This window comes from Gnatocerus cornutus, chromosome 10 (assembly GCF_029298725.1).
Source record: "Gnatocerus cornutus isolate USDA-ARS CGAHR chromosome 10, icGnaCorn1.1, whole genome shotgun sequence".
NCBI lineage: Eukaryota > Metazoa > Arthropoda > Insecta > Coleoptera > Tenebrionidae > Gnatocerus > Gnatocerus cornutus.
In genome coordinates, this window is record NC_142242.1 from 5198385 (window position 1) to 5218881 (window position 20497).

The window sequence follows — 20497 nt, forward strand, 5'->3', positions numbered from 1 at the left end:
AAAATGCAAAGTAAATCATGTCATTATTCCGTAATGGGAATTTGGGTATGGTTGCGATAAATGGATAAAAATCCTGTGACGCTCACGTCTACCATACCCAAACACCATATATTAACATCGCCTGTCTCATTATATAACAGTATCCAATAAAGTATAGATGTATCAGTGCAACACTAATTAAGTAAATCCGTTTTGATTGAAAAAAACGCGAACAATTCAAGTTTCAAGACGGGTTTTTCCAAGAACATAATGTCGTACCGCGTGCGTGCGGCAGCATAAAACTCTAATAAAATTTGAAGCTATAAAGACAAGAAAGTTCTCTTGGCAGTGAATTGTTTAACAGATAAGGTCAACAGCGCCGAAGACATCTAATTTTTTTTAACTTCAACGCAAATTATCGCGTCGCAGTGTTCGTGAGCAGTGATTTGTATACATCAGTGGGGACAACACCAACACGATGAAATTAAGAAACAGTAAGTTCGTCTCACTCAAAACAAATTTATCACACTTTCAAATCACTTTCAGTATATTTTCTTTTATTATTACCACTGGTTCATGGGGCCCCTGATGTAAGCGAGTCGATAAATGCATTTACCATTGACTTGTTAGCGGTAAGTTAATAACCTTGCCTGAAAGTTGTTCATTTTAACTTGCAGGCAACGAGCAGAGAAGCTGGGAGCCCCAAGAATTTAGCATTATCACCATATACAGTGTGGACTTTATTATCGATTATCGATGAAGGAGCTAAAGGAGCTACAGCGGAACAACTTGAAGCTGTGCTCAAAATTCCAGGAGGACCTAATAAGGATGAGTTCAGAAACCAGTTCAAAAACTTATCGAACATTTTCGCCGTAAGTCAAAATTCTAGGTTCAGTGTTTTAAAAAAACGGACATTATACCGACAAAACGTGATAAATTTACGGTCCCGTTAATCATTAAATTAACATAGTAGAATGACTCACGACACTAAACTTATCTTTAAAAAATCCAAAGTGGCTTAGTAGATTGATAACGTGTGCAACATTCCCGTCAAACTAATCAACTAATCATAATCCATTCATCACATCGCTGATATTTTTCTTTAGCCCTAATCAATGTGGAGTTTTTATTACTTTTTTATTGCTTGTCGTTTTCCTGTTTATTTATCTACAAACGATTTTATTTCCTTGTTTGTTCAAGCTACTGATTTAGTTTGTGACAGAATTTATTGATTTTTTGTTATCTTTACGAAAGATGCAGACACAACGCTCGAATCAATTAAATTGATTTTTTTGACCACCCAAACAAAGTTGTTAATTACACGTATTGATAACAGATAAGAGATTTTATTGCAAATAAAAAACCGGAAAAACCGGTCATTTGGCTTCCACATTCATTATTACAACACGTTTTGTTTCTGCACTATTTAAATTCGATAAAACGAAGTTGAAATTAAAATAAAATTACGAAAATAATCTCCATCCTGTTATACTTGCTCAACCACGATCAACGGTGTTGAATTTGATAATTGTATCACATAGAAGTAACCGACAAACTTTGATAAAACCGATAGCCGTGTGATATAACAAAAGTTTTGTTTTGCTTGAACTTATAAAAATACAATTAAACTAAATGAGCGGCTCTCAAATTAGCGTCATTATTTCAACCACACCGATGTTTATGTAACAGTTTAAATTACCACGTTTACAAAACAAATTGCCGCACTAAACCAAGCTGCATATTCACGACAAATTTCTTTCAGGCAAAAGATCAAGGTAGCAACTTGGACGTCTACAACGCAATTTTCAGTACGATCGAACAAAAATTAAATCTAAGTTATCAAAACCTAGTTCGTACAAATTATGGCGTTAATGTCCAACCAATCGATTTTAAAAACCAAGTCGCTGCAAGTGATAAAATCAACAAATACATAGGTCAAGCTACAAAAAATCGAATAACGGATTTAGTCAAACCTGGTAACTTTTATTCGTAGTTTTTCCATGGTATTAACTTGACTTTTCAGCCGATTTGGATTACGCTCAGCTCTTTATTGTGAGCGCGTTGTATTTTAAAGGGGTATGGAAAATGCCGTTTGATCCTTCTAAAACTCGCTCGGATACTTTCTATGATGAGAAAATGAATAAACTGGGAGACGTTGAGATGATGTATCAGATGAACGCTTTTCCGTACTCTAGACTCGACTGGATTAAAGGATATTCCGTGGAGTTACCTTACGGAAATGTAATACAGTTGGTTCGTTCCGATTTTGTTCTAACAAAACTTTTTCAGGGTGATAAAACTTCTATGATTTTAATTTTACCGTACAAAGACCAGAATTTGCAAGGAATGCTGGATTTAATGTCTCAGACTCCTTTCAGTCAGATTGTCGATAAGTTAGGTAGAGCTGCAGTTGATTACGAAGGCGAAGATGTGCAGGTTTATTTACCAAGGTTCAAAGTGCAATCAGATTTAGCCTTGAACAGTGTTCTACAAAAGGTAATCTTTTTTGAAAATCGATTGTATAATCAACGTGTTTTTTTTAGATGGGAATAACTGATGTTTTTGACGAAAGTAAAGCTGATCTTCTCGGTATGTTCCCTCATTATTTATATATTAATCGAGTAATTCAGAAAGCTGAAATCGATGTGAATGAAAAGGGAACTGAAGCAAGTGCAGCATCAGGTAAGAAAGACGGCGGTGTTTACGACCACTCAATTAAATTTTCAGGTGCTGGCATTGTGAATAAAATTCCTCCACCAAAGTTTGTGGCCAACAAGCCGTTCCTGTATTTTATAGTCAATAAACCTACCAAAAGTATTGTTTTCGGGGGGAAAATTACAGTCCCGCCATCATATCGTGGTTAAAAAAAACAATGTATTACTAAGTAAAATATTTTATTAGTGTATAAAATATAAATCACAGAATAGAATTCAGACCATGTTCTCTAACACAAAACAGAAACATGTGATTTATTGTAAAATATATTCCTTATAATTTTTTAAGGACTTTAATTCTTTCTTTAGTTGCTTTATTAAATCTAGAGGCTGCACTAAAATTGATATGTCGCGTCCCACTGAGTTAAGTCGGTCTCGAATTTGATTCTTTTTAAAGAATAAATTCAAGGGTCTTCCGTTGATTTCCGTTAGAACCCAATTAGTGATTGATAACCCATCACAGGTTTTTGTTTTCGCTGATAAGCCTTGTCTTGCTGCCAAACTGTCTACTTCCACTGCCTCAATAACTGCCGTATTATTTTCCTGAACTATTCCTAATGACTGACCTTCTGTTTCTCGATGTATTAAAAACACCTGACTGTGAGGTATCCTCTTGATTATAATGTCGACCTAAATACACAATTATGATTTTATTAAATAACATTCGTTTTTCTTACGTATAATCCACAATAGTGCGATCCCAGTATTCTATACGCTTCAGCTGCTGACTTCACTGGTATTCCTGCTATATTTAAAATTTTATCACCGATATGAAGAACGTTATACAACATGGGATGTTCCTTTTGCTTCCAGCCACACACCCTAAGGGTAATGAGCGGTATTTTAAAGCGTACGGCGACTTTAAAGACTCACCAAACGGATTCAAAAGCATCCACTAATGCAATCGAGCTTATACAGTCTTTTTTTCGTAACTGTAGTTTTACACCACCGGAATGATTCATTTCTTTTTGTAATTGTAGGACTTGTTGCTCCCTGAAGGTTTTGTATGGTAATGGAGGTTGTTGGAGGGTGCTAGCGGACCTCTCCAGTTGCCTATTGGACGGACCTTCAATCAAACATTCTTGGTAATAAAGAAACGAACACATTTCACCACACACTTAATCCCAAACGTAAAAACAGTCAAAACAGCATGTAATCACATTCCAATGTTTTTGACGGGGTTTTACGAAACCGCAAGTGTTACAAATTAGTTAAGTGGTTACGACATACCTGGATCACCTTGAAATAAGCGTTCATAATGACAATTAATGGACGATTCTGCCGTGATTTGCTGAACTGAACTAGATATTTCATCAAATCTGAATACTTCAGGCTCTACGTTCTCTCTGTCTGGTACTTCTTCACTTGAAGAGGTTTGCGAGTGAGACCGGCTCCTGCAAAACGGTCAAAACTAGAGGAACTAGACAACACAAATTCTGATAAGATTCCAAGTGGTTATAAGCAAAGATTAGATTTAATTAAAAAAATGTGTAACTTACCACTGCCGCGTGTCTTCTCTCCTGGGCTCGGCGCTGGTGGGTGGGATTTCAATCCCAGGTAACAATTCAGGTGCATGAGCTGGAGGCGGCGGTAACGGTGAATTGGGGTCTCGCGTAGAGAACGCCTGCCCACGAGGAACTTCTGGTAACTTAGAATAAACGTTATCTTTGGGACTTAATATTCTAAGCTCATGTAACTTTGCCTGAAGACTAGCTACCCAATCAAGCATCTGCTCCCAACTAGGGGCTGTCAATCTCACAACGTCGGATTTCAATGTTAAGACGAATTCATACTCTTGTTCTTGAGGACAAATTGTAGGAGAAACGTGCTGTACTTCATTCAAATGAACAAACCATTCAGGTTTGTGTAAGACAGCAATTTTGTTATCAGAGTACAATTCAAGGAATGCATCAGTGTCGTCATGGACGCAAAATACAACCCAGAGCTTTTCGCGTTTCTGGAAATAATTTGTTAGATGAGACAATAAGACTAAGTGGTTACCTTTTTGATTGTTGAGGAGTTGACTTTTTTTAGCCATGCGTTTTTGTGAATTTCGCGGAACATTATGTTCCCAAATTGGCTGCGAACTTGATTTGCATTTTGTGATGCCATTTTAGTAACTTCATTAATTAGTTGAAGTAATTTAGGTACTTTAAGCAATTAGAAAGTGAAATCATATTGCTTATCAAGTATATGTGAAATAGACCATAATCCACATCTTGGGCGGTTTAGTTTTGGATTCTTCTTAAAGGCCACACAATAACAATTTTGTACAGAATTCCCATAAAACAATATGTATTTCCTAATTACTTATTCGGAGGTTAGACACAAATGACAGCGAAGTGACAGTTGATTATGACATAAAACAATTGCAACATACTTTCGCAAACAGGTGGTTGGGACTTCGATCAAAAGCACGTTGTTTCAATTAGCACCAACTTTTAAAAACACAACGGTTGTTTCAGACGTTAAAAACTTTGTTCAGTTTTTATTTCAAAAATTTTGACTTCACGATCATTGCGCACGCATTTCAATTTTATGTCCATGGAAACGATAAGAAGTACATAGAAACTTCACGTCACTATTGTAATTCCTATTAAACGTAGCTCCGCCCATGTACTTTCCAGCCATTGCGATTTCACTAAACCAACAACATTAAAACAATAGAGCGCTTGTCAACATGTCAAAAATGTACACATAATTAAATCCACGTTTTCCTAAAGTACTGAGGTGAAAATGTTCAGAATACACTTTTCAAGCTTATTATTATGGGGCGCCTTAGGAACATTTGCACTAGTGTCTAAGTTTGTCTTCGATAAAGTTTACATAACCTCCAAAATTGTCGTGGACGAAGAATTTCATTTACAGCTCGGAGAAGCTTATTGTAATTATGAATTCGATAAGGTAACATTCTGTTTTTAAAAGCTGTTTACATAAATTTAAATTTTAGTGGCATTCAAAAGTAACGACATTTCCTGGATTATATTTAGCAAGTAGTCTTCTCTTGGGGGCTTTCAATCTGTGTTCAACTTACTGGCTAAGATTTACATCTCTACTGTTCTCAGTTATCAACGTACTTCTATTTAGCTCCATTCTAAGTGGAAACAATGAAGTGAGATTATTGACAAGTCTCTAAAATTATTTTATCTTCTGGTCTATCAAAACATTTTGATACCATATGAATGTTTTTATAGTTCTTATAGGGCTATAATGGATTTAGGAGTAATAAAAGTTGTTATGGTGTTTTGTGCTAGAAGATAAAATTTTGTATGTTATTCAGATTATAGCCAGTTATTGTTTTCCAGCCAAAGTGGCACAACATGATATCTGCATTCAACCTGGCACTACTTCCCCCTTTGTACTTCTTTAGCCACCTTTATTACACCGACGTTGGCTCGCTGACAACCATCTTAAGCATGATTTTGCTTGCACAAAGAGGCAACCACTATTTTGCTTCCATATTTGGTAGGTTTAATCACCATAAGAACAACTTCATTTTGAACTGAATTTCAGGCATGTTCTCAGTCCTCTTCCGCCAAACTAACATAATATGGGTCGGAATGGTGTTCGCCGGTTATGTCTTACAAGAACTTATCACAATTCATCAAAAGAAGTCGCGGAGATCCTCTCAGGAAATAGGGGGAAATGAGCTTCTCCACTTCTTTAAAAATTTGTACCATGACTGTTGGACCATTTTAACTAAAACAAGTTTGAATTTTTGGTTGAATACCATATCATACTGCTCTTTATTGATATTTTTCGCATTGTTTGTTGTTATCAACGGGAGTATAGTTGTGGGTGATAAATCAGCGCATCAAGCGACAATTCATATCCCCCAACTGTTTTATTTCTCATTGTTTTGTTTTTTCTTCGCGTGGCCTCACTTTATAACTGAAGTATCTAACTTTCTTACTTTTGTACTAAAGTACAAGGTTTTTACAATCTGTGTTTTGTTGTTAAGTCTAGTCATTATTCATTACAACACGTTAGTGCATTCTTACATGTTGGCTGATAATAGACACTATGTTTTTTATATTTGGAATAGATTTTATGGTAGGTTCGCTCTATTTCGTTACTTAATAGCTCCAATTTATTTGTTTTCGTGGTTTGTTATTATAAAGAAGTTATTACATAAGCGAAATGTAATAATTCTGTTGTTTTTCATACCTTGTACCTCAGTTGTATTGGTAACACAAAAACTCTTGGAATTCCGCTACTTCTTCATTCCTTTTGTTTTATTTCGATTGCATTTGAGAAATGTTTCGGCGACCTCCTTACTGTGTGAATTTCTAACGTATTGTGTAATTAACGTACTGACTTTTTATGTATTTTTCACGAAGACTATAGAATGGGAAAATTTCGACTACCCTCAAAGACTTATCTGGTAATTGTGATACTCTGTGATTTCGTTGCATTTATCTGAGCTATTTTTTGAGTGTAAATGTTAAGAAATAAAAGCATTATGAGTGTTCAACTTATGTAGTCTCTTTATTTGTGAAATCTATTATGTCACATACAATGTATACAGGAATGGATGAGCACTAATGTTCAAATGATACTCTATTTAGCGAGAAATCAATTTACATTCCGCTATGAAAAGAGATTACAATATTATTAAAAATCACCCAATCTGAATAAGATTAAATTTTCCTGTCATTCTAACAGAAACGATCTATTAAAAGTGCTACAATGACCACACATAGTACCTACTGTCGTTTATAGTATAACATTGACAATATAAAAATGGCATAAGTATTAAAAATGCACACTAACAATCCACTTTCCCAGAAAAAAAATACAATACACAGTCAACTCGTGTGGATGAGAGAGTGTATTATTATCGTTGGTTAATTTATTATTGAGAATTGACTGTATGTCATATTCCAAAATTCATTTTATTAAAAAAAAATGTTGGATGTAATTTGAATTGGCGTCTACGCAATGTTTAAAATGCTTTTTGGAATAATTATGTACACAGGGTGTTATGTTTGTGACCTCACATAACTTTAGTTTGTCAAGATACTATAAATTAAACAGAGATTTAATAGTAACAATGTTTCATATTCTAGAACAACACATATTTTTATCACATGTATACTTAGATAAGCAAAAATTTTAAATAAAATGATGGCATGAACACTTAACAACCCCAATGTTGGTTAATTTAAGACACTGTATACAAGAGCGTAATTTTATTTGAAATTATTGTTATCTAAATATACGGATTTTGATAGGAATGTATTACTGAGTGCGTGAAATTAGAGCTTGACAAAAGCTACTTGAGGTGAACTTATACCCTGAGTACAGGGTGCCATATTTGACATGGCGCTATAGATTATAATAGAGAATATGTAAAAAGATGCAATTTTTATATTCGTTTTGTGTAGGTCCTATAATATATGTTAAATTTAGCACCCTATACTACGTTGACATCACAAAAATAAATTAATATATACATCCCAGTACACAAACTCAGTATAAAATATATAATTACATAGGATAACAAGTAACTTGAAAGTAAGTTTATTTATGTTGTAACTACAACTAATCGGTTCCAGCTTTCAACAAAACAGAAAAATAAATATATTTTCTTAACAACAAATAATAAAAAACTTAGCACAAGTCAGGATTCTCATTCAACTGTTTCTTGATACGCAATAAAATAGTAGTATACCATTGATCCAAACGTGAAATCGAATCATATTCTTTGACAGCATCAGTAAAACCTTCTACGTTTTGCTCCTCTACATGTTCAACCAACGTCTTCAGTAACTTATACTCTCTGGAATCTTGGAAAGCTGGATACATTTGTACATAACGCTCCATAGCATGTTGGGCATTCAAAACATCGACACAAAGATGACACAAGGCAGCACGAAATAGATATTCCTTTGCACTATATTTTAATAGAGAACTTTCTAAAGCTGAAGACGCTACTTGTTGATAAATTTGTATTGCTTTTTCGTAGTTTTCCAACTGAGCTGCATATTGAGCCACCTTCAAAAGACATCGATTCGCGGAAGAATTACTTTCTTCGCCTCTAAAATAATCGGCGGCTTGTTCGTAATGTTGCACGGCTCGTTCCAAATCTACAGCGTCAGTTTCGTACATTTCTGCAATGCTTTGGTGATGTTTAGCGGCCATTGTGAAGCGACCCATGTCTGTGTAGATTTCTATCGCCTTCAACAAGCAGTTGACGGCCTCTGAAAAACCAACGATGGGTTAGGCAAAAACGGGCAAATTTCGCGCATTGATTTTCGCTCAACATCAGAAACAATACCCAACTATAGACGGGTGTCTTTGTTATTTGCAGTCGGGAAAATTGATGCATTTTTACATTTATGGGTGCATCAAATTGTCAAACTCAGGATGTGCAACAAAACTTATTGGGGCGAATGGAATTGTTGATATATAATATAATTATCAACATTAGTCGCTGACATTTTGATGAAAGAGGGATTGATATAGTGAGAAATATGTAAAAATAGTTTCCAGATAACAAATCAAGGCCTAACATTGCCAGTTTATAGCACAGTTAAGATCAGCTGACCTACTCTTATGACTCATTTGAATGGAAGTGTCCTGACTCAGAACAAAGGAATGTAGGAATGTGTAGCCCCCTTACCATTAATGTCTGATTTCTTATAGCAATTGGCAGCGTCTACATAGTTGGTGGCAGCATCATGTCTGGCTCCACTACGAGAGTTCAAGTTAGCAGCTTCACAAAATGCACTTCCGGCCTGAGCCCAATTTTTAGCCATTTTAAAGAGATTAGCGGCTCTCTGATAGCACTCGACTGCATCTTCAATTCTACTGTTTCCTCTACAAAAGTAAATAAATAGAAATCAAAGTGACATGACAGGACACACTAAGATTTTCAATCAAGTGGAACTTACCCGAACAACGATCCGAAAAAACCTTTTGATGATACTTTCTTTTCAGCTTCCGCAATTAATTGCTGAGCTTTTTGTTCATTTGATGCCATTGCAACACAATTTTTTACGCGAAACCCAACAAATATTTCTGACAAGCTATTGACAAATCAGTTCGCTGTTTACACAACAGCTGACGCTGCAGTCGCGATTTTTTCTACGGATCCACCGAGCGACACAAGTGTAGAGAGATGAACACAGACTAAATCACAAGTAGATTATTTTCTCTCTAATTTGTTTAGACGATTAACAACTGGATTCTTAACACAGTTTACAAAATTAGATCGTGCACACGTTTTTCAAAGGAATTTTACGCAATAAAAACTTGATAGTCTATAAATTTGGTAATAACGAAACTAACGTTTTCGCCGCAAGGTGTCGCTGCCAGTTTTGACTGCTTTGTTACGTAATTGTTACGTCACTAGCTGTCATTTCGTAATGGATTTTTTGTTATGACTTTGAGGTTATGGTGCGACCAATTAAGCGACTATGTTGGGAGTGTATAATTTGAATTCGTGATCCCGCTGTGGTGTCTTACAATGGAAAACTCACTCGAGGATGGTAAATGTAATAAAGACAACGTGAAAGATTTGGGTACGTCCCAAACAAGTCTCAAAAGTACAAAAAGCTTGGATAAAAGCAGTACCAGTGGCTCGTTCAAAAACGAGAAAATACATTTCAAAGAAGAAAATCATGAACCTGACAATCAAAAAGTTAATACCGATGCTTCGTTAAAAGTGCCTCATAAATTTATAGCAAACTGGAGACAGGCATGCGACAGAACTAAAGACAAAACCAAAGACTTACTGAAGAGATGGAGGACTTTACCAGAGATTGAAACCGATAATGTGAAGAAAGCTGAAGATGGTGAAGATAAAGAAGACAGTCAGATTGAGAGTTGTGGATGGAGCGTCCACGTTTGGAGTTAGTATAAAGTCATTCTCATTTTTTTCCTAGAAAGTTTATATTCTAGCAACTTGGGTGGACAGGTTTAGTATAGAATCAGAAGCGGACCATAAAGAAGATTGTCCTCTAACACCAACACAGAACAATAAATTTTCGCACTTTTTTTCTTGCTTGCTTGACCACGACCAAGACAATTTAATCAGCGAACAGGACTTTGAGACGTTAATAGAGGTACTAATTTTACATGTTTTCTCATTACACGATGTGTCGCTTAAAGAATTTAATTGAAGTACAAAAGAAAAGAGGTTTTTACGGGAAATGAGTATTTTTAGCGGATATAAATAACTGATTAAAAGTATAGGACGGGAATTTTTTGTCCGGCGCATCCACCATTTTTAAATTGGATTTTTTCCAATTCTCCTAAAAGGGGCTATGTTACAATACTGATGCGTCACGACCACAAAGATATTGGAAAATTAGGCAAAAAAAAAACTGATTGCGTAAAGTATCTAATCGATAAACACTGAAGAAAAGTTATTGAAATCGAATACAGATTTTAATCTGGCGCATCCACCATTTTTAAGTGATTGTGTTGTAAAATGTAACCGTAATTTTCTCAATTTATAGATCGATTCAAGTGGAAAATTCCACTATATTTTGATTGACTGTAAATATTTTGTTCATTTACTGCAAATATCCAAGCACTTCGTGTTTTTCATAAAGTAAATAATTTACCAAATGGCTGATTATTAATGTATGTGCATTCGCAATTAGACACGCACCTCTTTTAACTCGATACGTTAACATTCTTTTCTATACGTATTGATTTCGAAGTTTGAATTACACAAAAGATTGTTGATAAAAGCTAAGAGGGTAACTGACAGGTTTTTGCTCAACGGAAACTAACGATAATTGAAATTGTAAAAATAGTATCGTGTATACGTAAGTTTGCTGTTAAAATATTCATGTTTGTATGTGGTTAACGATTTATGTCAGACTTAACAATCTCTGGTTGTTTTTTTGTACGATCCACATGAAATAATTGAATTAGTTTAAAAACACGAAAGACCACAGACCCGTAGTTAAATCTTGAGTGATTAAAAATCAATAAAGTTGCCCTGAGTTCGTAGAAAAATGATAATGAGCTTAATAACGAGTTTGAACTTACTCTGAAATTGTCTCCTTTGGGATTACGCCTGATTTATAGCCTCTTGGTCACGAATATTCTAAAAATACTCATTGTAACTCAATGAAAAAAATATTTACCGAACATATGCATGCAGAAAATTGGTGTAAAGCAAAATGTCCTTATTTATCAAAAATTTTTGCATGCTTTCTGGATGTATAGAGATTGCGACATTTTGCTGACTGGTCGATAAATTCTACGGAATTTAATATTCTTCGGGAAGTGGAGCGTGGTTTCATAGAAACTTTTTTATGTGACATATCTGATGAGAAATTGGGTACAGTATTTTTGATTTAGAATAGTTTTTTTATTGCATATTTGATTTTTACAATTGAGTTTGCTCGAATTCCAGAACAAAATTACACAGATTATGTAGCCTGTTAGAGTCGGCCGCTTCATTACGTGAATGCAATGCACTTTTGAGCACAGTTGGTGTTTTATTTTCGTTAAATTCATTCGCCACTTGTAGTTTGTTACCCGTGTAATCTAAAATCTGCGATTACACGATCTGGTAACTTCAATCTAAATATAATATGCTGTCGCATTTATATTGATTTTCGTTTATTTAGGTTTTACACTTAACGGTGAAGTATATTTAACGAAAGATGGATGGCTATACAAATGGTCTCAATTGATTTTTGGCTCAAAAAACTTGTGCGACTTTCCGATTTGGCTCCAGTTTTTTGTTAAAGTTCTATTTCAAGTTATCAATCGTTGCGGTGAGTACTTATCGATTCATTGAATTTTCAATGTACTGAATATTTTTTCAAGGTTCTGGAATTATTACAAGAGATGAGTTGAGCGCGTTTTATTCATCAGTTCTCGGACTCGACGCGGTGAAAGTTGGGGAGATTTTAGACATTGCGTATCAAGCGATGACTTCAGTACGGTTTTAACTTAATTTCAACTTTAAATTCATTGATTTTTTTTAGAACGGGGATCATCCGTTGATGTATAAAGCGTACCGATTATGCTTTGCAAATTACTTATTGGGGCGTTACCCCAACGGACCAGGACAATATATTCTAGGTGCTCCACCGAGTGCATTGTCATCAGCAATGTTCCCTGTAGACTACTCTGCACTGAATACTCAACCTGAAGACTTGGAACAGTACGCACCTGATCAAAAAACCAACAGACGTAGTGTTATTGTATGATTACGATTTTTGATAGATTATTATTAGTAATGCCACCGTGCACGATTAGTCATTTTACATTTTTACAATTTGTCGTTCTTGTAGAGTTATCGGTAGTAGTGGTGCTTCTTCTTGTACAAAATTGAAATTGTGATTCTGTAAAATGATCAAACAATTAGCATTTTTACACAAGTGCACCTTCCCAAAATAAAATTCTAAAATCTATGTGATATTTAAAATTTATAATTGATAACAATAGAACCACATTTGTTACTCAGTCCTAGAATGTGGTACTTTCAGGGATTCTTGATAAGATCATATCATTTTATAATACCGAATCTCATAAAATCGTTGTAACTATAAGTTTGAAAACTGTATTCATTCTAGGACCGTAACTTTCTATTCATTTGCAAGTTCAGCATCGTAATCATTTTTTGTGATACTTTGGATGGCTCTAATCAAATTGTTACATTTATTTGATATATTTTATGAGTATTGCAAAAGTTTCTTCAGCTTGAGTTCGCTGTTTAAGAGTGCGCATATCAATGTAAAAAGATTTAAGGGCACAACAAGTGTTAACAGGAAATGCACTTAGGCTAATGTGTTAAACTAATGTTACTCAAGATTTTAGTTCACGTTTCTTTGTTATGAGATAGAAGTAAATACGTGATAAATATAGGAATAAACGATTTGAAGTGAAAACCGATCTTTTTAACACTTTTCATATGTCATAGTAGATGTCCTTGTTTGCAAACTGAATAAAACTACTTTATTTACTTCAATCTGTTTTTTTCCCAGTAGAAATAAGTGAATTTATTTTAATTTTTTATTCCAATTGGAAAAATACAACTCTAAAAACTTCACATTTTAATAAGACAATAATTTACAAATTAATTTAATTTTTTGGAGGACCTTGTGGTGGATTTGAGGGAGTTGCATCACTGGTTGGTGTAGCGGAGGTAGCCGCTGCAGGAGCCCCAGTCATTGGAAACGGGACTCGTTTATTAGTAATTCGTGATTTTGGTGGAGGATTGGAGGCAGTGTAATTCAACATAGGCGGGTCGTTCCAACCGGGATCCACTAAAACAGACTAAATTAACATCGCTTATTATAAAAAAAAACAGCAAAATCACTTTTTTTCGGCGGTTCTTTCGGGGGCTCACTCATTTTGACATCGCAACATAACCTTACAAATTGACAGCTGTGTTACGACTAGTTGCAGGGAGAGTGGAACAGAAACTCATCTATAACTAGGAAATTGAAGCTAGAATTTCGCTTTTCTTTCAAAAAAACGTTCTTTTGTCGAATTGAACGGGAAATGTTTACGGTGACATTTTTTCCAGTTAGTGTTTTTGTTTTTTTATGTTACCAGCCAGCTGTCACTTGTCACTTGTCATTTGTTGTGTAATTTGGAATCATTCTAACCTAAAATCGTAAATAATCATGTTTACTCGTTAAAATAACCCTCGCTGTGCTAAAATCGCCTTGTTTTAGTATGCGCTTTAATTAAGAACATGAATAATATTTTGTTGTAATTTCGCTTTGAGAATATTGTAATTTTGTAGTAAAGATGGGGACCTATGAAAAACTGCACTTAGCTAATAATGTGGATGCTTTGGACCTTCTTGCAAAGAAAGACTGTGATTTTAAGAAAATTAAATTTACTCAGTAAGTAGAGTTAGTCGGGAACTACATAATTCAAACCATTTTCTTAGGATTTGTAACTTTCTAAACAAACTGTACAAAAGAAGTCAGCTAAATGTGCTTGACCAAGAGACTACTTATATTTACCTTGTCAGATACGTGAATTTGTATAATCATATGAAAAACACTTCAACTGACAAGAAGTTTGTTGACATTCGTTTTGGATCTGAATATGAAAAAGTTTTTATGCAATATGAAGAAATCAAGAGGAGTCTTGAAGAGAGGTACGCGGCAAAAATGCGAACTGAAGTTGTCCATGTCAAACCTATCAGTGACGATTCCGCTAAAGATATGGAGGTGAAGTCGCAAAGAGTTTTTCATGGTAAGAAAATAGTTTTTTGGAAAAAAATCGTTTAGTTTTAGTTTCCAGATGAATTTATTACGTGTGAACAATTATTTAGTGCCTTACAGAAGGGTTATAATATACTGTTAGTTGACGCCCGTCCAGAAAATGATTTTGCTACATCCAGAATTGATAAGCCATTTTGTGTGAATGTGCCAGATCATTGCATTAGCCCTGGGTAGGCCCCTCAACAATGACTTCTTTATTTTTTTACTTTTATATGTTTTTTCAACAGGTTGTCTGCCAACGCCCTTGGTAAGAAACTTCCTGTAATATCTCGCGAAGCTTGGGAAAAACGAGAAACCTTTGATGTAATAGTTCTTTTTGACTGGAACACCTCTTCTGATAATTTTCCCCTTACAAAGTTGAATAAGTTGCGCGAGGCTCTTGTTGATGTAACTAATTAAATCTTTTCTTATCAGTTTTTACAATTTTTTTTTAGTGGGATATCAACCGTAATTACAACGAACCACCCGTTATTTTAAACGGGGGCTATCTGGAGATCCTTCACATGTATCCAACAATTTGTACAAACCCTCAAGTTTACCTCTTCCAGAAAAACAATGAACTTGATGAGTTATTGGAGTTGGATAACATAAAGTATCCTACTGAAACCAACAATAAATCGCTTGTCATGGGGATACCTGAAGAATCAATCAGTGAAGAAAACGAAGAAGCGACGAAAGAATCTTTCGTTGAAGAACTCAAAGAATTGGGTCTTCAACGAAAGACCGTCATCAATAAAATTCAATATGAAGAACGCGAAAAGGACAAAATCAACGAACAATGTAATACCGAAATCAACATCAACAACATTGCGAATATGAAGAAAACGGTCTCTGAGAAAGACGATGAGATTATACGACTAAAGAACGTTCTTGATGATCTTGACCAACAGCGAGATGATGTCAAGAAAAAGTATGAGACTTCTTTTCAAGACGAGCTTGAAGATGAACCAATACGCGATGACATCAAAGAACCCGATAAAATGGAAGATGGTGATTCTGAGAAGTGGAAGGATATTATTGATGAAGAGAGGAGCAGAGAGTTGCAGAAAGCTCGAGCTTTGAAGCCTAAGAAACACGAACTTACAAACAATAACGAAGGGACGGAGCCCCAGACACCCGTTATAAACAGGGCCACGAAACCGGGACTGGTCGCTTTTGTCAAAAAATTGGAGAACATGGTGAGATATTTTGCAAAATTTCCCAAATTGTAAATTCGTGTGGTTATTATGATGCGAAATCTCCATTCAAATGTCAAGGTTACGGGGAAAAAAATAAAATTTAAATTGTGTTTTGGAAATTGAGCGTGATTTCATTTGTATGAAGCCGTGGATTGCGTTAATAATTAATTAATTGTCACACATTACTTTTTTTTGAATCACATAAAAGGTCGAGAATTTTTTAATTGTTTTATCATGTGTGATTGAGTAATTGATAAGCGCTTGTTATAACACAAAAATTCAAGGTTGATGCCATTCATCTGTAACGTATGTGGTGACCTCCTCATTCAGAGAATTGGCGGTTTTTCCCGGTTTTCATTTAAATTCGCGATGGATTTTTTCTCTAATGACTACGCACAAGGAAGGAACGAATCGTTCTAATTTATGGTGTCAACTCCACTCTAATTGTTTAATTAAGCACAATGATGAACCGTCGCGTTTCGTTTTCACTGATTTATTTGTTTTTTGTTCATTTTAGACTTACGGCTTGGTGGGTATGCGTAACATTCGTAATACTTGCTACATGAGCACTGTAATCCAATGTTTACGAAACGTCCCCTATTTAACAGAATTGTTCTGTAACGGCACTTATGCAAAAAACAACATTCGGAGTCCTGCCGCGATTATTCACGAGACTGCTAATTTAGTCCGGCAGTTGTGGTCAAAAAATACAAAGTATCTTGACCCGTACGAATTTTACAATAAAATGTGCCAGTTGGAAACAACATACAAATTAGGAAATCATGAAGACTGCATGGAATTCTTTCTGTTTCTTTTGAATCATTTGTGTGAGGATTGCTGTTATGATGTTAATTTACCGACTACTATGACGCCGAAACAGAAGGCTTGGTACAATCAGTTTGAAGGAAAGAACTCAGTTTTTACAGACTTGTTTTACCACCAAATTCGGATAAAACAGAACTGCGTTCAATGTGAAAAGAAGACTTACAAATTCGAGATAGAAAGTACGTTCATGTTGTCGGTGCCAGAGCACGATTTTAGTTTAGATGACCTCATGGATGAATACATGGCGGATTATATCATACCGGAATATTGTTGCGCGAAGTGCAAGAAGCCGGTCAATAACCAGAAAGAAATTTGTTATGAGCCGAAAGTCATGGTCATAGTGTTGAAGAGGTATTATATTTAACTTATCTTCAAAAACTTTTTATCACTTTTTTGTAGGTACCGACAATTTACAACGAATGGCTCAGTAACGTTGCGTAAAGTAGAATCTAAAGCAGAATTCAGAAAGCAAAACTTCCGATTAGGAAGAAGCTCTTATCATCTTAACGCAATAGCAATGCACTCAGGTGATATGAACTTCGGTCATTACACAGCGGCTGCATTAACTCCTAAAGGGTAAGCATCTCCAGTTGGGTTAACCCCCGATAATTTCAATTTATTTCAGTTGGTATGAATTCAACGATGAGACAGTCAGACCAATCAATATCAACGACGAAACAGTTAAAATCAAGGCTTGTGCTTTTTTCTATTCAATGGAAAATTAGATTTGTGATAATAAAGTAAGTTGTATAAAATGTACAGAATGAAATGTTCTATTTTTTTTAATTGAAGTTTATAAAGCAGTTACTATTTTTAAATTTTAATCTGTAAGTTCTGTTCGTTTCGTTGAGTTGGTTGGTTTTATAATAATTACACTATTGCGAGTATTATTTTGCGATATTGTTGCTAAGATTTATATGTTGGCATCTAATCTTGTTGCTGTAAAGTGCCTTACGGAAGCAACCCCAATTAATTTCAGTATTCTTTAATTGGACTAAAAAATTTCTTCCGTAGGTCACTCATGTAATTTTTAATTAATGTTACAGACTGATATATTTGTAACCATTGTCAAAATTAAACAACCAATAAATTATTCCATTGTTGATATTTTTCTGAAATAAAAAAAATCCGAAACCGGTCCTGTCGTTTTTCAAATTATGCCTACAATTGAAAGTGAATTAAAATTTCATCGCGTCTACTTCATAAAACAATAAAATCCGCGTTAAAAATAATAGATTTATGCTAATGAAACTGTTTAGTTACACATCACATCAACACGTGCGTAAACAAGTTAAATAGCGAGTAAATTTATTTTAATTAAAAAAAATGTTAATTCACTGGTAGTATTTTGGTCCCGTAGGTGTCGGCGCATAAATCATTAGTAGGCACAGCGCCAGATAGTTCAAATGTCGCTACAAGCAGTGAAATATGTCAAACAAAAATATACGTCGAACGCAGTCAGTCGTTATTAAAACTATTTTTAATTAATCTGAATAAATTCAACGAAGAAGAGGACAGAATAACCAGTTCAGTGAATTCTGTCCCCTAGTTAACCTCATTAATTGTGTTCATGTCTGTTGGGTGCATACATTCATTTTAATGTGCAAAAATTTGTTTAACAATTCAATGTGCTGTTTTGAAAATTAACCAGTTTCTCTTAAAATGTTTCATTCAAGCCGTGTTAATTCGAGTATCATTTTATTAGTGCTACTAGGAATTTGTAACAAGGGTGAGTGTCATTCCCATTATCACTTAAAAAAATTGTGGTTAGAATTGTTAACTAAAACACTAAATTTTAGTTGATTTTATCATGGCACATCAGTGCTACGTTTGTGGGCCCAAAACAAACGTCAGCTGTGATAAGTTTGATCCAACAAATAAATTTTTCATCAAAGAGTGTCCTTCAGCTAAAGGCTGCAGCATCCAGACACATGGTACTATTAAATTACAGTTATTAGCCGTGTGAACTTGTTTTTATTACAGGGAATTTTGTTGAACGAGCGTGTGAAGACATGGAACTCCGCGACTGTCAAATTGCGAATAGCGTTCAGTATTGTTATTGTTCAAAAAGTTTGTGTAATGGCAAAACTATCATCATTTCAGACGACGAGGATCTGACTGAAGAAGGAAGTGGTACGACTGTGATAACTAACACCATACATGAACAGAAAAAATTCAATGTGACAAACGTATCCAGTCAAGTTCAGTTTTATTTCTTTAGTATATCAATTCCGGTTCTTCTATTAGTATGCAACTAAGACAGTGTTCGTATTAGTTTATCAGTATTAATTTGTCTTCCACCAAAGATCAAATTTTTTTACACTTCAATTTGATATTTTTATATTTATTTATTGTTTTTTTTGATAAGCTAGTCCTAAGGATTGCAAGAGCTGCAGCTAATTCCCATTTTTTTAACGGCACGAATAGTCTCTTGCAATTGTAATTGTACGTTTATCAGGAACTATTTAGTCAATTATCTCGCACCATCCACGCTCATCTGCATGAAGGTGTTGGGTTTTAATTTAACCAAAGTATTATTCCAGGAAGCAATATGTGCAATATCGCTTATAATTTGTCGACATTGTGCCAAAGTCAAAGCTTCTTGTGCATGCATTGGACATTTATTCTAAATAATCTTGCTTCAACGGGAATTGAGATGTATACATAGTATAAATGACATGATATTTACCTTTTCTGTGATTTTTGTGTTTAATAATGCCGAATCTTGTCAATTTGAAATTGCGAAAATGTGATTTTTAATTTTATAATTAAGATTAGATAAGGAAGAGTATTTTGGGTACGGATATTTTATAAAAAAAAGTGGATTTCCGACTTGCTTCCGTCAGCTATTTCGCTTTTCTATGACCGCGAATTGTAATTTTGTAATTCCATATTATATAAGTGTTAAGTATTTATACCTATAAATCCCAGAGTACAATACTTTGTATTTTTTAATACACTGTCTGTAGCCTAGTCAATTTTAAATCTACATGTAATCCTCTGAAACGAAATGTCAATGAAAACCAAAAACAGAACTGCTCAATAAACTAAATAAAAAAACTCTCGTTATTTTAATCTACCATATGAACTGGGAAATAGCACATGTTGAGACTCGTAAATTTTAGTCGTTTTGTTTGCTTCCTATATGTCACAACATGCAATAAAAACCAAAAGGGTTAATTTATGGCAACAACAGATGCAGATATTCGAGCGATACTAACCGATTAAGTTTTTTATTTATAGAGGGTTTTTTAAACCTTGGAAAACTGTTACTAATAGAATTATATAATGCACTTAATAGAATAGAGGAAATAAATTGCCATTAGCCACACTGACGTGAATGGAACAGGTGCGTTGCATTTTTAAACAATGTTATACTAATCAGACTCCTTAAGTGCTTCTCTTATCATCTAACTAACTTTTTTTCTAACACCTCGATATACTCATTACTTAATGCATGCTAAACCAAACTGACCTCTTTATTTTATCGACAATATTCAGTACAAGAATAGAATTTTCAGGAAAATCCGTTTCGCACAGCTAGTTTTACGTAAAATATTTTCCGCTGTTGCGCGTTTGCAACTAA

The 20497-nt window shown here is 34.7% G+C and overlaps 7 protein-coding genes and 1 long non-coding RNA gene across 8 annotated transcripts; 5 read left to right on the plus strand and 3 right to left on the minus strand.

Moving 5' to 3' along the window:
• Nucleotides 1–231: 231 nt before the first annotated feature.
• On the plus strand, nt 232–2977 carry LOC148167372 (serine protease inhibitor 77Ba-like). Its single transcript, XM_088047918.1, has 8 exons — nt 232–473; nt 526–611; nt 657–851; nt 1742–1955; nt 2003–2220; nt 2269–2475; nt 2523–2661; nt 2707–2977. The coding sequence occupies exons 1-8, from the start codon at nt 458–460 to the stop codon at nt 2841–2843; spliced, it is 1212 nt and encodes a 403-aa protein (XP_087904044.1). The 5' UTR covers nt 232–457; the 3' UTR covers nt 2844–2977.
• Nucleotides 2857–5217, minus strand: LOC148167373 (uncharacterized). Its single transcript, XM_088047916.1, has 6 exons — nt 4695–5217; nt 4193–4650; nt 3924–4087; nt 3567–3759; nt 3371–3515; nt 2857–3323 (listed from the first exon to the last, which is right to left on the minus strand). Exons 1-6 carry the CDS (start codon nt 4803–4805, stop codon nt 2949–2951), a joined length of 1446 nt encoding a protein of 481 aa, XP_087904042.1. The 5' UTR covers nt 4806–5217; the 3' UTR covers nt 2857–2948.
• Nucleotides 5218–5263: 46 nt separating this feature from the next.
• Alg10 (alpha-1,2-glucosyltransferase Alg10) lies at nt 5264–7171 on the plus strand. The gene is made up of 4 exons (XM_088047917.1): nt 5264–5597; nt 5644–5805; nt 5999–6158; nt 6207–7171. Exons 1-4 carry the CDS (start codon nt 5430–5432, stop codon nt 7079–7081), a joined length of 1365 nt encoding a protein of 454 aa, XP_087904043.1. The 5' UTR covers nt 5264–5429; the 3' UTR covers nt 7082–7171.
• On the minus strand, nt 7163–9952 carry alphaSnap (Alpha-soluble NSF attachment protein). Its single transcript, XM_088047921.1, has 3 exons — nt 9590–9952; nt 9319–9515; nt 7163–8896 (listed from the first exon to the last, which is right to left on the minus strand). The coding sequence occupies exons 1-3, from the start codon at nt 9676–9678 to the stop codon at nt 8307–8309; spliced, it is 876 nt and encodes a 291-aa protein (XP_087904047.1). The 5' UTR covers nt 9679–9952; the 3' UTR covers nt 7163–8306.
• An 81-nt stretch (nt 9953–10033) lies between these two features.
• On the plus strand, nt 10034–13630 carry LOC148167376 (uncharacterized). The gene is made up of 6 exons (XM_088047919.1): nt 10034–10549; nt 10599–10762; nt 11880–11994; nt 12287–12436; nt 12489–12601; nt 12650–13630. The coding sequence occupies exons 1-6, from the start codon at nt 10165–10167 to the stop codon at nt 12872–12874; spliced, it is 1152 nt and encodes a 383-aa protein (XP_087904045.1). The 5' UTR covers nt 10034–10164; the 3' UTR covers nt 12875–13630.
• A 35-nt stretch (nt 13631–13665) lies between these two features.
• LOC148167377 (uncharacterized) lies at nt 13666–14225 on the minus strand. Its single transcript, XR_015770890.1, has 2 exons — nt 13987–14225; nt 13666–13933 (listed from the first exon to the last, which is right to left on the minus strand). It is a non-coding gene; the product is annotated as an uncharacterized LOC148167377 (long non-coding RNA).
• LOC148167378 (uncharacterized) lies at nt 14222–18014 on the plus strand. The gene is made up of 8 exons (XM_088047915.1): nt 14222–14521; nt 14569–14879; nt 14928–15078; nt 15136–15295; nt 15343–16086; nt 16604–17262; nt 17311–17487; nt 17537–18014. Exons 1-8 carry the CDS (start codon nt 14424–14426, stop codon nt 17634–17636), a joined length of 2400 nt encoding a protein of 799 aa, XP_087904041.1. The 5' UTR covers nt 14222–14423; the 3' UTR covers nt 17637–18014.
• A 273-nt stretch (nt 18015–18287) lies between these two features.
• On the plus strand, nt 18288–19368 carry LOC148167379 (uncharacterized). The gene is made up of 3 exons (XM_088048343.1): nt 18288–18640; nt 18711–18845; nt 18895–19368. Exons 1-3 carry the CDS (start codon nt 18574–18576, stop codon nt 19167–19169), a joined length of 477 nt encoding a protein of 158 aa, XP_087904469.1. The 5' UTR covers nt 18288–18573; the 3' UTR covers nt 19170–19368.
• Nucleotides 19369–20497: the final 1129 nt, after the last annotated feature.

Excerpts from the sequence above, each read along its gene's own strand:
- LOC148167372 (XM_088047918.1), top strand. Across the intron at positions 1,956-2,002 it reads AACGGATTTAGTCAAACCTG|CCGATTTGGATTACGCTCAG; the intron begins GTAACTTTTATT and ends TTGACTTTTCAG. Across the intron at positions 2,476-2,522 it reads TGAACAGTGTTCTACAAAAG|ATGGGAATAACTGATGTTTT; the intron begins GTAATCTTTTTT and ends TGTTTTTTTTAG.
- LOC148167373 (XM_088047916.1), bottom strand. The coding sequence starts at position 4,805 with ATGGCATCACAAAATGCAAATCAAGTTCGCAGCCAATTTGGGAACATA. Across the intron at positions 3,760-3,923 it reads CTTATTTCAAGGTGATCCAG|GTCCGTCCAATAGGCAACTG; the intron begins GTATGTCGTAAC and ends GTTTGATTGAAG. Across the intron at positions 3,516-3,566 it reads GATGCTTTTGAATCCGTTTG|GGTGTGTGGCTGGAAGCAAA; the intron begins GTGAGTCTTTAA and ends CATTACCCTTAG.
- Alg10 (XM_088047917.1), top strand. The coding sequence starts at position 5,430 with ATGTTCAGAATACACTTTTCAAGCTTATTATTATGGGGCGCCTTAGGA. Across the intron at positions 5,806-5,998 it reads TTCTAAGTGGAAACAATGAA|CCAAAGTGGCACAACATGAT; the intron begins GTGAGATTATTG and ends ATTGTTTTCCAG. Across the intron at positions 6,159-6,206 it reads CTATTTTGCTTCCATATTTG|GCATGTTCTCAGTCCTCTTC; the intron begins GTAGGTTTAATC and ends ACTGAATTTCAG.
- alphaSnap (XM_088047921.1), bottom strand. The coding sequence starts at position 9,678 with ATGGCATCAAATGAACAAAAAGCTCAGCAATTAATTGCGGAAGCTGAA. Across the intron at positions 9,516-9,589 it reads TTTTTCGGATCGTTGTTCGG|AGGAAACAGTAGAATTGAAG; the intron begins GTAAGTTCCACT and ends TTACTTTTGTAG. Across the intron at positions 8,897-9,318 it reads TAAGAAATCAGACATTAATG|AGGCCGTCAACTGCTTGTTG; the intron begins GTAAGGGGGCTA and ends TTGGTTTTTCAG.
- LOC148167376 (XM_088047919.1), top strand. The coding sequence starts at position 10,165 with ATGGAAAACTCACTCGAGGATGGTAAATGTAATAAAGACAACGTGAAA. Across the intron at positions 10,550-10,598 it reads ATGGAGCGTCCACGTTTGGA|CAACTTGGGTGGACAGGTTT; the intron begins GTTAGTATAAAG and ends TTTATATTCTAG. Across the intron at positions 12,602-12,649 it reads CGTATCAAGCGATGACTTCA|AACGGGGATCATCCGTTGAT; the intron begins GTACGGTTTTAA and ends GATTTTTTTTAG.
- LOC148167378 (XM_088047915.1), top strand. The coding sequence starts at position 14,424 with ATGGGGACCTATGAAAAACTGCACTTAGCTAATAATGTGGATGCTTTG. Across the intron at positions 15,079-15,135 it reads GATCATTGCATTAGCCCTGG|GTTGTCTGCCAACGCCCTTG; the intron begins GTAGGCCCCTCA and ends TTTTTTCAACAG. Across the intron at positions 16,087-16,603 it reads TCAAAAAATTGGAGAACATG|ACTTACGGCTTGGTGGGTAT; the intron begins GTGAGATATTTT and ends TGTTCATTTTAG.
- LOC148167379 (XM_088048343.1), top strand. The coding sequence starts at position 18,574 with ATGTTTCATTCAAGCCGTGTTAATTCGAGTATCATTTTATTAGTGCTA. Across the intron at positions 18,641-18,710 it reads ACTAGGAATTTGTAACAAGG|TTGATTTTATCATGGCACAT; the intron begins GTGAGTGTCATT and ends ACTAAATTTTAG. Across the intron at positions 18,846-18,894 it reads CTGCAGCATCCAGACACATG|GGAATTTTGTTGAACGAGCG; the intron begins GTACTATTAAAT and ends TTTTTATTACAG.